This window comes from Rhea pennata, chromosome 2 (assembly GCF_028389875.1).
Source record: "Rhea pennata isolate bPtePen1 chromosome 2, bPtePen1.pri, whole genome shotgun sequence".
In the NCBI taxonomy this organism is placed as follows: Eukaryota; Metazoa; Chordata; class Aves; order Rheiformes; family Rheidae; genus Rhea; species Rhea pennata.
In genome coordinates this window covers 133,978,281-133,991,150 of record NC_084664.1, presented here as the reverse complement: position 1 = coordinate 133,991,150, position 12,870 = coordinate 133,978,281, and the positions used below count along the sequence as shown (strand labels likewise).

The window sequence follows — 12,870 nt, the reverse complement described above, 5'->3', positions numbered from 1 at the left end:
GATCTTTGAAGACCAGGGAGAGCTTGATTTAATGGTCTTGTTTAAGCTTGAAATACCAAAAGTCCACCATCAAAAAGGACTATGTTTCAGTCATTTATCAGCCAGGTCCAGAACAAAATCTTGTCACTTTTAACTTTACTTTTTTATACAAATGTTAGCCTTAACATCTAATCATGACACTGTAATGGAAATAGTAATGGAATAAGAAAAAATAAATGTTTCATTATTGCTGATTGAAGTAAATGATACTGATTCACTCTGAATTTGATTAGAATTTAGAAGAGATTGTTTGTAAATGAGAAAGCACAATGTTTGGTTTCTTGCCTCCTCTCCTCTAGTGACTGATGCTTGCTTTATTTTTCTGCCCTAAAGAGTTTCAAAAACCATCTGCAGATCAAAGGGGCCTTCAGGCACACTTCCAGTAATGACAAATTATCAAGTTTTTAATTAACATTTATCTATTGTTTGCTTTCTCTATGGAACGGACTTTCTTCAACATTCAAAACATCCTCGATAGCAGGGTCAAGAAGTGAGGAGTTCTGCACTTCCAGAAGGTGCCCCGCATGGTCTATGAGGCTTTTCCAGCTGTAATTGCTATGGATTTTGTCAAATAAAATGGGAGCTATCAGACAGCACAGTCACCTGTTTCCTGGCACTTTCTATCATCTTCATTTTCATGTTAAATTTGCAGTTTCTAATCATTGAAGAAATGTCTTCACCCTGTTGATCCACTTCCATTTGGTCACCATATTCTTCATCCATCTCCATACTATCATTGGCCTGATCACTGGGAAGTTTCTCCTGCAGCTTGTCAAGAAAGAAACACCTGCATAATGACAACAGAAGTACAAATCAGTCTGGTATCTGGCAAGGGGAAGCAAGGGAATATAATACTGATCTTCCTGACAATAAATCAATGGTAAGCTACAGTAATCACCTTTACCTAGGGCTAAACATACTCCCCAAAGATTCTGGGCAGTTAAAAACAGGGACAGGATGACTCCAAGAGCATCCCATGATCCTGAAGCAGTGAGATCAAATATCAGAAAATGTCCATAATAGAGCACGTGTTTCGTTTCTTTCTTTTAAGTCATAACTACAATTTCTAAGTTCACCAAGTTGTAACTTCCACTCCAGCTTTACAGTAGTGAGAACAAAAGGCCATCTTATTTATAAAGTCTAAGTTCCAAACTGTGTTTTGCCAACCCAAAACTCAAATATACATGACACCAAGAAATACAAGAAGGCCATAATTACAATTTCTTAAAATTTGCATTGTAGAAAAGATCAGAAACCATATTCAACCTTTGAAAGAGAATTGCCATGAACCAATGCTAAATAATGAAAGGTGCTTTTAAATTAGATAGGAGTACTGGTAAATTACGTTGACTGTTACTCAATGCAGGGGAAAGTATTGCAGTCTGTCCTGGGGCTCAGCTCTGTATAAAAATAGTAACAAACAGCAAATCCTCTGTCACCCTGATCTGAGATAAAGGTTTTCTAAGGACACAAAAAAACATTTAAGACACTGACAATCCTTCAAATCATAAAGGTTTTGAAACTTTGTAAGGAGTAAGCCATACCATGTATTCTGCCTAATATTTAACTGCAATAAGTACTTCTGTTGCCATGCTCTCCTGACACTCAGAGATAATAAAATAAATTACGGGGCATGGTGGGTATCAGCAGAGTTGTAAAGAAGCTGTCTCCAGGAAAGGAGAAAGGATCTAAGTTTGCACTGGAGGAATGGATAGCGATCAAGATAAATACTGTAGAGAGAATGGAAAAATTATAAATTTGAAAAGCATTGCATCTTCTTCAGAATCCAAATCCAAAGGAGTCTCTGGAGAACTTTTGTTCTTTCTAGCAACAGTTGCACAGCAGAAGTCTCTAGTTACAGCAGTCATCATTAACCTTCATATAAACATGTGAAGTAATAATAGTGACAGTGCTTGGCTTCTTTTGTACACTCCCTAACATTAGAACTTTAACTGCCTACAGGGTAGGCATGCAGTTTTATTCAAAATGGAGCTAAATGCCCCAATCTACTCAATTTTATGTGGTTGTGCTCAAGGGCTGCAGAGCTGGACTAGTTTGACTTACCACCAGTATTCCTGTACAATGTATTTACAGAAATACTGATGCAAAGCAATGCTTAAAATAACAGCCTTGTTTCCCTATAATATGGTTTATTCATTTTTCAATTTTCCTTTGTTTCTCCTCACAGGGTTATCATATGAAAAACAAAATATTATACTAATAGGTAAGCGGCTATAAAAGTTTTAAAGACGTCAAATACTGAATCAAATAGCCATATTTGTACACAAGCAATATTACAAAAAGCATCTCTCTGAACTTAACAGGCATGCAGAACTAACAGAAGAATCTCATTTTACCGATTTGTAATGATATCATCCCAGATGTTCATAGGATCCATTTTAGCATCTGGATATCTGTTTGTCCAGATTCTAAGAAGTCTCTTAAGGGAAGCCAGTGAAGCTAAGTTACCTAAAATCAATTAATAACATTTTAAAAGCATTTAAATCCAACCAGTGTGAAAAAGCCCTAGAACAAGCCAAACTAATATTTGAACCCTAAAATTGCAATATAACAGCCTATTTCTATTTCTGGATTTGTATTAAATATGTTATTGGTGATAATATTGTTATTGGTGATTATAGCACTTTTGTTTTTTGCTGAAGCACAGTAGTCTCAAAGAGATCAGTGTCAATTATCACTGAAAATCGCCATCTTTCTATTCAGGAATTAGGTGAAATATAGTACAACTGTTAATTAAATATAATATATGGTTAGGTTTATGTGCATAAATTTATATTTCATTCATACCACAGATGCTATAAATTATACACTATATCCATCTTTTATCTCTGCTAATCACTATTTGCTAACAAAAACGACCCCAACAAAAACCTTAGTTTAAAACTTCAGTCCTCTAAACTTAGAAATTCAAAGTTGAGAAAATCATTATTATTTAATGTAATGAAAGGAGAATATATTTGAGAAAAAAAATCTTTACTTGTTTTGGTCATAAAATTGATGAAATCCTGTATTTCTGTCAAAGTTTGTACAGATTGCAGTTTGGTCATTCGACTTTGATGTAACAAAGTATCAATACTAGAATAGCTCTGAAAGGAAAGGTAGAGATTGAGATTTCATACACGATATTTACAACATGATTCTATTTAATGCTCTACAAACTATATATCTGATGCTGCGATGATTACCCTTTACAAACCAATCTTTTATAGATAATTTAGTAACCCGCAATTGGAGAGCAACTCTGTTTTAGAGAAGTATGGAAGCATATTCTAGCTGTAACTCCTATCCCTAGGAATTAGAATAGTCTTCCAGGCTAATGAAACTTGGTAATGGTTGGAGCTTATACCCTCTGAATTTAGTACTCTCTTTTCAAGTTTGTTCTGGGGGCAGAAGACTTTCAAAAGGATGAACAAAATAAAATTGCTGTTAATCTGCGCTAATAATGACTGTGAAAAATTTCTAACAGGTGAAATTAGCAGAATAAAACAAATTAAAACAGGGAGGAGGCACTCCACTGGCTGACTCGATTCTTTTCTTTGCAGTCACTGGAGTCAATGGAAGTTTTGTCATATGATTGAAAGGCATCTAGATCTCATTATATTTGGGAAAATGTTTATCTTGCAGTAATAACAGCAACAACAGTTTTATTGTTCCATGAGTTTATACTGAAAATATCACATCAGAGATAGTAGGAATTGTTACCTGCATGAAGATCTGCAAGCCATTGCTTATGTAATATTTGGCTCTGTCAAAATCATCTTGCAAGATGTAAAGGAGACTAAGCTCTTGGCTATATCGCATTTCTATAATGGCTTTCTTCTGCTCTGTCTTCATTGCCTCATCAATAAAAGTCAGCAAAGTCTGGTCATTTTCCCCATTGAGCAGTAACTTCAACTTACTGCGTATTATATATGGCAGGTATGTCTCCTACAAGGGGCGATACATATGATCATTTTTTTTTCTGTGGCAGATCAAATATATATAATGATATTTTTACAGTGATTTCTTAAGAGTTTTCCCTCCAGTTTGCCAACAAATCACAACTGACTTTTCTGACAGGCTCAAGAAGTTATAAGATACTTAGCAAATTCCACTATTTTCAAAATCAGTGGTTTGGCAACTCTCAAAATGTATGAAGAATAAAAGAGATAAAAGCAACACAAAAACTTCAGGAAGAACAAGGACTTAAACCTGGTGCTGTAGCAAGCACAACATACATAGTTGTACTTGAGGTACAATTTAAGCATCCATTAAAATAGCAGGAGTAATTGCTTCAATTATTTTATCTATTAGACTCGCCACTAATTTCCCTGAGAAAACCAGTACAATTAACTACAGTTGACTACAATTAACTACTGTTACTGTTAACTACAAATTACGTAACTGATTCCTACACACAGCTACATTATGGTAGGACGTCTCCGTACAGATGAAAACAATGTAGTGTCAAAACAGTGATTTCTAGAAACCTGATAATAAGGATCATTCCAAGTTTTGTTTAGGTCTGGAGGATGTCCACTATCGATATTAACAGTAGCACAATACTCCAGTGACTTCCACTCTGTCAGGTGATCATAGCATTCAAGAGATGCAAGCTCCCAAAAGTCCTTCTCTGCTTCTGTTGGCTCCCCATCTTGCCAGTCTTCTTTAGAGAGAGCCTAGAGAACAAATTTAAGGAGGGGAGAGATTCTTGGCTAGTTTGAATTCTAAGTCACCAAGAATTTAATCAAGAACAATTTGTTATCTCAAAAATATTTACCCTCTTACCAGAATGTGACTGTAACGTAAAACAGTGAAAATTTAAGCTAGTTGATACTTATATACAAATTAATTTCAGACAGCCATCTTCAATAAACTTGCATTTTTATAAAGCAAAAGTTTGTAAAAGAAGGTAAAAGAGATCCTTCTTCATTTGTACCCACTATTACACAAACATTTGCCATGAACATGTGCAGTTTGCTCTCTACAGGCAGTAGCATAACTAAAGTCTTTTACTTGTCTGCCTAGGTCATGGCACATGCAAAGCTTTGTAACAGTGAAAAGAAAAAGTATCACACTTACTAATCTCTACTGTGAATGCTCATTACATTTCTTCTCCTACCTTTATAGACCAAACCATCAAAAACAGAGAGATATTTTAAACTATATGCTGCTCTTCAGATTTTTTCATTTTGGCTTATTATTGTTAAGCAATGGGGGGTGGGGGGAAGAGGAAGATTGTGAGGAGTCATTTTACCTCATCATAATGTTTGGCTGCTTCAGCATAATCACTCCTTGCTTCTGCCAACAATGCTTTCTGTGTGATTTCCTTAGTCCCAATCTTACCACTGAAAATGCCACGAAGGACATCATACTCCCCAAGAGATCGGTAGAGCCTAGTAAAAGCAAAAAATCATATACTTTCATTTGCTCTGCAATTAGCCTGTAATATGAAAAGAAAGGATCATATTTATTATACCAGATTATAAATATGTATCTATCAAGGTAAACTTCATCTTGCAGGAGAACACCTAAATACTAGCAACTTCTGCAGTTGCAAAGCTAAGGACAAGATGTTTTTCATCAATCCAACAGCACTTGCAGGGTGCAGAGCTGTTAAGTCTGACTGCTATAACTGAAAGATAGTAATTAACTAAGAAGAAATGAGAAAGACGACCTAATTCTGCAAAAGGGGAAAAAATAAAAACAGAAATCCTGCAAGCTATAAAGCCAGAGTTCTTCACAAGGCAAATCTGAACAGAAGTAAATTGTCTCAAACAAGAACTTACTTTGCAAGTTCAATCCATCTGATTACATCTGGGGGAAGCTCTGCCCTCCCACGCATCCGTTTGGATGGGGGTTCCTCTGCAGGTGACAGAGAAATCAGAGCTTGCTCCAGAAGGAGGATGCCTACTGGCTGTTGCAAACTTGCAAGGCAGCTTGTGCTCACATTCGCTGAATCAAGTTCTAGTAGCTCTCTGTGCTGGTAACTCATTTCCTATAAAACAAAACAACAGGTGCCTATTTAGTCTAAAACTATACTGATAACTGCATTTTACAGACCACTTATTTGGTATCTTTTTCTTAAGGATAAGCAGTTAAATCTCCAGAAGTACCTAACTCTGGAAAAAATTGAATGCTTTTTTTCTGTGCTGCTGCTCTTAGGACTTACACCGCTACTTCATCTGTCTCCAGGGCTGCTAAAGACTGAGGTTACCTTGGAAGCAAGGAAATTAAAAGTAATTAGAAATTATTTGAGGAACCCTGCAAACATTTCAACCTGCTACTCCTGATCTACCTCCCAGACAACTCTCAGCAGAAACACACTAGTAGTGGGGGGAAAAGGAAGTGAAGACATTCACAGTCTGAATCTCTCCTCCTTTTTTCTTCTTTGTGTAGTGGGCATCACACTACCAACAGCTGCATTTTACTTAACCTACCAAACAGTGCATTCCCGTTTTAAGCCAAAGGCATGATTAACCGTGATGTTTTCTCAGAGCTAGAGGCTTTCTGTCTACATACTTATCTAGTTTTAGCATACCACAGATTCCCATTAGACTCATTTGTTTGTGCTCATCAAGTCCTGTCTGATTTAAAGACATGACAGTATCTCTAGCAGATCTTTATCCTATTAAACATCAATCCACTGCAAAATAACCCCTTTTCCAGGGATAAATATTCTTGGTTACCTAAAATTAATAAATAATTACCCCAAATACATGTAAATACATCGAGAGAATAACAGGCAAGTCCATTAACCCCAGGGCTGTGTAGCTTAAGAACCTAAGAGAAAGCTGCAATAATACTTTAACCAAACAAGAAGAAAAGTCCCACATTCTGGAAAAGTATAAAATACATTTGTTACAAGAAAAAGCACTGACTTTTAGGGCAGCAGTTGATTGATTCTTGCAACACAGAATGTCCAAGAATACTACACAAAAATTCACTAACTGGAAACTTTAACAGGAGACTATGTACGTAAGAACAACTAAGCTACACTTGGTTGATAATAGCAACCACTGAAAAATGCAGAACATGCATTTCAGTTAAGCAGACCCATTATACATTTTGTCTAGCTGATACTACCATGCTAGTTATATTTTCATCCACTGAAAAAACAAGAACAGCTTCTTGTAGCTTCCTGAGTTACAGACACGTTGTATCCAAATGAGGCCTGGGTACATGCTTCATCCCCCATTCAGGCAATTTTCAACTAGCAATTTCTATCAGAGCTGTGTATGTGCTCTAGAAACTCCTATGCAACAGTGTTATGTTCCCCTGCAGCCATCTCTTAGGGGTTATGAGAAGTTTGCCATGCCAGTTCCACAGTCTAAAAACCTAAAAATAGCTATGCTGAGGTCAGACCAAAGTCTGTTTAGCCCTTTATCAGGGATGCCTATGAAAAACTGTAAGAACTGAGCAAATATGTCCAGAGAATACTCTCCTGGACCCTTCCAATTTAGAGACACTGTTCTACAGAAAAAGTAATGTCTTTGTATTTAGTGACTTTGGTTGACTATTAACCTGATCACTTATCTTCTGAAAGCAGAGAGAATGTTCCTTCCTCCATATACAGCCAATGTGTTCTGTCTTTACTTGCATCACAGGTTCAAAGATCAGGGAGGAACGGCATCCAAGCCAGCCCGATAGCTAAAATATTTATAAGCAATTTTATGTTCTTCAGAGGCCAGGTATCTCTATGAAGTCTACATAAATTTTTGTCATGAGTTTATCAGGTTCTTTCTTTGTACTTCAGCCATTTTTTCTTCTGAAAGCCAACCTCAGAGCCTCTTAGTCAATTTTAAGATTATCCTTGTAGATTGTAATGGCTCTTTTTATCACCTAATTATTCTCCCGATGAAACTTGAACCTGTAGGACAGGAAAGTAGGACTTTCTGAAACAAGCCAATACTTATTAAACTATTGGTATACAGGAAGCAGAAGCTGTACTACTTAATGTCCAAGATATTAGGACAGCCTTTGTGAATAGAAGTGACAGCCTCAGCATGGTATGTGTGTTCTGTCTTCTGATTAATATGAACTCTAATCCCCGTTGGAGAAAAGGCTTCCTCTTGCAGTTAGGCAGGATGCTCAGATAGGCAGTGTGCAGCTGAGGCTCGCCTTTGTGATCCTCGTTCTTTTACTATTCAGTGGCAATGAGGCTCTTAGTGCACTTAAGAAGTCCATATTTTTGACTAATTTTAACTGCTCTCTGATTTCTGACTCTTCATTATGTCCATTCATAAAAAGTAGCCTAACGTAACAGTGTTATTAACAGGGCCTAATAGCACAGTTCAACACAAATAATAATATAGTACAAAGCCTGAGAATGAACAAACAGAAGTGAAGCATCAAGAGGGAATATTAACAGATTGCTATTGTGAGATGTTGGCTAGAAAAATACCAAGACAGTCCAGAAAAATCCCCATAGCATTTGACCTATTATGCAGCTGCAGAGAAGAAAGTAAACAAGATACTATAGTTTTTCAGATGTGTAAATACAAGTGCTAAGAAGCAAATTGTGTCACTGTTTAAAAAGCTAGTTCAAACCACACATTTCTCCTGTATTACGAATGACATCTACTGTTACAGAGCATTTAAACTTCTGCAATAGAAAGATGAAACTAGCTTTTCTGGCACTCAAAAATAGATTATTTTGAGAGCTACAAATGAGACAACATTAAGATCAACACAGATAACAAGAAACATTAAACACAATGAGAATGAGCACATGGCAGGGGTTGGAGAAGTATTTTAATCTCTCTGATAACTGGGATAAAAGATAAAGTTCACAAGCTATTGCAGGTCAGTATAGTCTCATAGCATTATACACAGAAGCAAAAGGAAAGGTTAGTGGTTCCTTTCCAGTCGATAAGGTAGTGCTCCCAGTCACTCTTTGGGGGGAACAAGTCCTTCCCTCATGACTGAAAATCCCCAGACAACTACTGCAGGAGAATAATTTGAAAAGGTTGCCAAAAAAATAAGCAAGACATGCTAAAAACAAACAGTCTGACAGCTACTGATATCCTCAAGACATCAAAGTATTCCTCTTTGCAGCACTTCCCAGAAACAGGAAAGATAAGCACTGCAACACCCACATAACCATTTCAATTGTTCTCTCGGCTTTCATTTAAAATCAAGTCTCTTCTTGTTACTGATGCAATTAAAAACATTAAAAGGCAACTCAAACTTTACAGATTAGAAATTGCAGAAACTTTGAGACATCAGAGGCAAGAATTGCTTAGTTCACTTCAAAGAGTCACTTGAAATACCCACTTTGTTAACAATTCTCCTTCTATTTCTGCCTAAATCTCAGTAATGATATTTAAACTTCACCACCACTGGATTTATCACACATTCAGACTAAGACATTATGTTCAACTACTTTTCTGTCACATAGAAAATTTACCTGGATGCATGCAATGAATGGTGGGAAATAAGACAGGCTCATACTCAGGAAATGATTGAAGTCCTTCAACAGCTTCTGGGTGATTATTTTTTTCTCAGAAGAAGTTTTAAATTTGTCTACTTCATACAAAATTCCAGTAAATAAACTGCTGAAAAGCTGCTTGGCAAATGTTGGATCTTTCTGCAAAAAGCAGAGGCAAAAATCAATCAATAAAAAAGCAATAAAATAAAAAAAATTAAAAAAAGCTACTAAATACTGCTGTGACACTATAATGCATAAAATTGAGAGATACGTGGATACTCTTAGGAGTGGAATAAACAATTGCTCAGGCATAAATCATATCCATGTAGGGACTTCTTTCAGAGTTACTGTACTATAAATTCAAATCCTATCTTAATTATTCTACATAAAGCAATACCAAGACAATGTTACTGATTTCAGGTCAGAATATTGGGGGAAGAGGATGGAATCTGTAATTTTCATGTATTCACAATCCTCACTGTGGGGACCAGATACCCAGTATCATCTTAAGGACATTACTGCCAGTGAAGAGGATTCCAAGAAAACATGGAAGACATCAATGTGTGGGGAAACTCAGACCTAACACTAAGGGAGCTAACACAGAGAGACACATACAGACAGATGGTGCCACTTGAGATTTAAAGGCATTTCTTCAATTCACAAACACATTTGCAAATATACCATAATCCTATTCATCCCAGCCTATGGTCGAACAGGAGTTTGATCTAATGCTATTCAGAACACTGATAATTATGCTACTTCCGCCCTTTAAACAGAGATAAGAGATCATCAAAACAAATTAAAGAAATCAGGAACACTGTGACCTCCCAAACACTGTAAAATCTGATAGTTCCAGCCCACAGTTTCTACTGTATCCACATTGGAAAAGAAATACTGGATCAGCTTCACTGACTAGTCTGAGCCCAGTCTTAGTCACAGTGACTTCACCTGTACTTTTAAAACTCTACTATAATCCTATAAAAGAATAAAAATGGCTGTTCTGTTCCTATAAAGTGAGATGTCCTATGTGATAATGTCTGTAAAGACCATCTTTGTTTCTTGAGCAGGAAAACCCAGAAGCAATGGGTAATAAGTCTTAAGTCCTCAGCATTAAACTCAATTGATCAGGTGAAGCCAGCAACAAGGCATCTTCTCTCATCACTGCACCAGCCTAGGAGCCATCAGACTCTTTAAAAGAATCTCATGATCAATTCTGAAAGCAGCTGCTCAACTTCACACCATTTTATTTATAAGAACATATAACTTCACAAATGACCTTTGAAAAACACACAAACCTGAGCAAGGCCCTGCAGAGGGGCGATCAGACTGCTGTATTCAATCTGGATGTCAGGAAGGTCTCCTACTCGGTAACGTCTGTACAAAATAACCTGGGCATCATGCTTCATCTTTAGCTCAGATTTCATCTCCTGAAATACATTGCTTATGTCAAAAAAAAAAAAAATCCTGTAAACTGGTGTTAAATAGCTGCTCTGTCTACTGCTGAGGTTTAAAGAAATGCATTAACTGAACAAGAGCTACTGTCACATCTCAGCAAAACCCAATGCTTCCTCTGCCTTTTTTTTTTCATAGCACTGATAAGCTATAAGGAAATCAGCAGTAAGTTTACAAGCTGGGATTTTTTTTCACTATTGCCAGTACCACTAAAACCAGGAGACTCTGGGTGAATGCATACATTGATATAATGGAAGAGGGAAACAGAAGGGAGCTTAAAGATTTTTTTTCTTCCTTCACAGAATCACAGAATGGTTGAGGTTTGAAGGGACCTCTGGAGATCATCTAGTTCAATCCCCCTGCTCAAGCAAGGTCACCTACAGGATGTTAGACAGGATTGCGTCCAGGTGGGCTTTAAATGTCTCCAGAGGAGGAGACTCCACAACCTCTCTGGGCAACCTGTTCCAGTGCTCTGTCACTCTCACAGTGAAGAAGTTCCTCCTTATACTCAGGTGAAAATTCCTGTGTTTCAGCTTGTGTCCATTGCCCTTGGCCTTAAAAGCTTAAATCTGATATTTGAGCCTTTTTTTTTCTACACAACTTCAAATGGATGATATTCAAAAAAAAAAAAAAATCGAGGAGCAATATCTTGGGAAACACTAGGGTTTTGCTAAAGCTTTTGGTATTTCCAAATATTTCTGTGACAAGGATCTACTTTTTCCTATCTCTCCATTAGTCATAATATTAACAAACATTGTTTACATGCAACAAATTTCTTGCCACTCAGAAGTCTAAGGGGTCCCGGCAGCACTCATGACCAACCATCTCTGTTTTTTTACTATGGAATATCACAGTGTGTGGGTTTTTTTTTTTTTAATTTTTGGACTGTCATACAGAAAAGGCTGATGTCTGTTAACGGGTCTCTTTCTTGTGGGGTTGAGGGAAAAGGATAACTTTAGTTTGCAAGTAAATAGAAGTAGGAAAAATAGATGTTCTTGTGGTTCTTTTGGATTTAAATTCTGTTTATATAGATGCCTGCATCTGCAACAAAATTATAAAAGTGACAAACTGGTACCTCTCAGTCCTGGGTTTCTTTGCTCTTGTCTAACTGCTATCGGTTTTGGACAACAATGCATGTTATTTTTAGTAACATAAACCTTTGAAAAACTACAACAGAGTTTAAAACTCATTTAAACTAATTTTAAATACTTAACACAACCAAAAAAATCCATATAAAACTACACTTCAGTCCTAATAAACACTCAGCAAATGATTAAAATGACTTTCCTTCAGGTGAAGAGTATGTAACAGTTCGGGTTACTCTATTAGCTGCTGCCTCGTAGTTTTAAGTTTACCTTTAGATAATAGATAATGTTCTCCAACATTCATACCTGCAGAGTATTCTAGCTTCACGGCTTGTCACTTCTAGGATGACAGCTGTAAAAAGCTTCTGTTGTGAACATCTCCCATCACTATGGTGGTTTTCATTACATGTAGTCATACCCACTAACACCGGAAGTGTTATTATCCACGTCTTTTCTTGCTTGTGCACATAAGCAGCATGATTTCCAAATTCTAAGAGCACCTTTTAAAGCTCTTATATTAGTAACTAGTATCTTACACATACCTTTTCCTCACAAAGTTATTTCTAGAGACAAAGTACAACATTGTAGATGGCATCAGTACTTAAGGCTTTAAACTTGCTTTGATTGACAAACCTTTTCTCGTTTCTGTTCAGCCACACCTTTTCTAGCATAAATCAGCCTGAGTTTCTCCTGGTCCTTCAAGAAACGCCTCCGCAGTCTTTGAATTTCTGCCCATTCATCTATACCTAGGCATTAAAAGGATTAAAGTCTTTATACCTTTAGTTCTGGGTCCACAGCTTTTCCTTTCTTGAACAAACGTCAGATGTAAGGCAAGCACACAATACAATAAAGAGCATCATCTTT

The 12,870-nt window shown here is 36.7% G+C and overlaps 1 protein-coding gene and 1 long non-coding RNA gene across 8 annotated transcripts in view; one reads left to right on the top strand and one right to left on the bottom strand.

Moving 5' to 3' along the window:
* The window catches only part of PRKDC (protein kinase, DNA-activated, catalytic subunit), an 84,350-nt gene that overhangs the window by 20,479 nt on the left and 51,001 nt on the right, over positions 1-12,870 (bottom strand). Inside the window, exons 60-69 of the mRNA XM_062570376.1 lie at positions 12,640-12,752; positions 10,765-10,896; positions 9,449-9,628; positions 5,829-6,037; positions 5,297-5,435; positions 4,530-4,718; positions 3,763-3,987; positions 3,038-3,146; positions 2,397-2,508; positions 643-826 (exon numbers count right to left, since the gene is read on the bottom strand). Of these exons, the coding sequence (XP_062426360.1) occupies positions 643-826; positions 2,397-2,508; positions 3,038-3,146; positions 3,763-3,987; positions 4,530-4,718; positions 5,297-5,435; positions 5,829-6,037; positions 9,449-9,628; positions 10,765-10,896; positions 12,640-12,752 (1,592 nt within the window). The remainder of the gene's footprint in view (positions 1-642; positions 827-2,396; positions 2,509-3,037; positions 3,147-3,762; positions 3,988-4,529; positions 4,719-5,296; positions 5,436-5,828; positions 6,038-9,448; positions 9,629-10,764; positions 10,897-12,639; positions 12,753-12,870) is intronic.
* Positions 1-12,870, top strand: part of LOC134137434 (uncharacterized) — a 43,498-nt gene that overhangs the window by 24,561 nt on the left and 6,067 nt on the right. For 4 of the 7 annotated variants that reach the window (XR_009957695.1, XR_009957696.1, XR_009957698.1 and 1 more), the window contains one exon: positions 518-637. This is a non-coding gene — a long non-coding RNA (uncharacterized LOC134137434). Of the gene's footprint in view, positions 1-517; positions 638-691; positions 920-2,227; positions 2,782-11,223; positions 12,003-12,870 lie in introns of those variants that run through there. The other 3 variants (XR_009957701.1, XR_009957700.1, XR_009957697.1) reach the window with 3 other exon arrangements.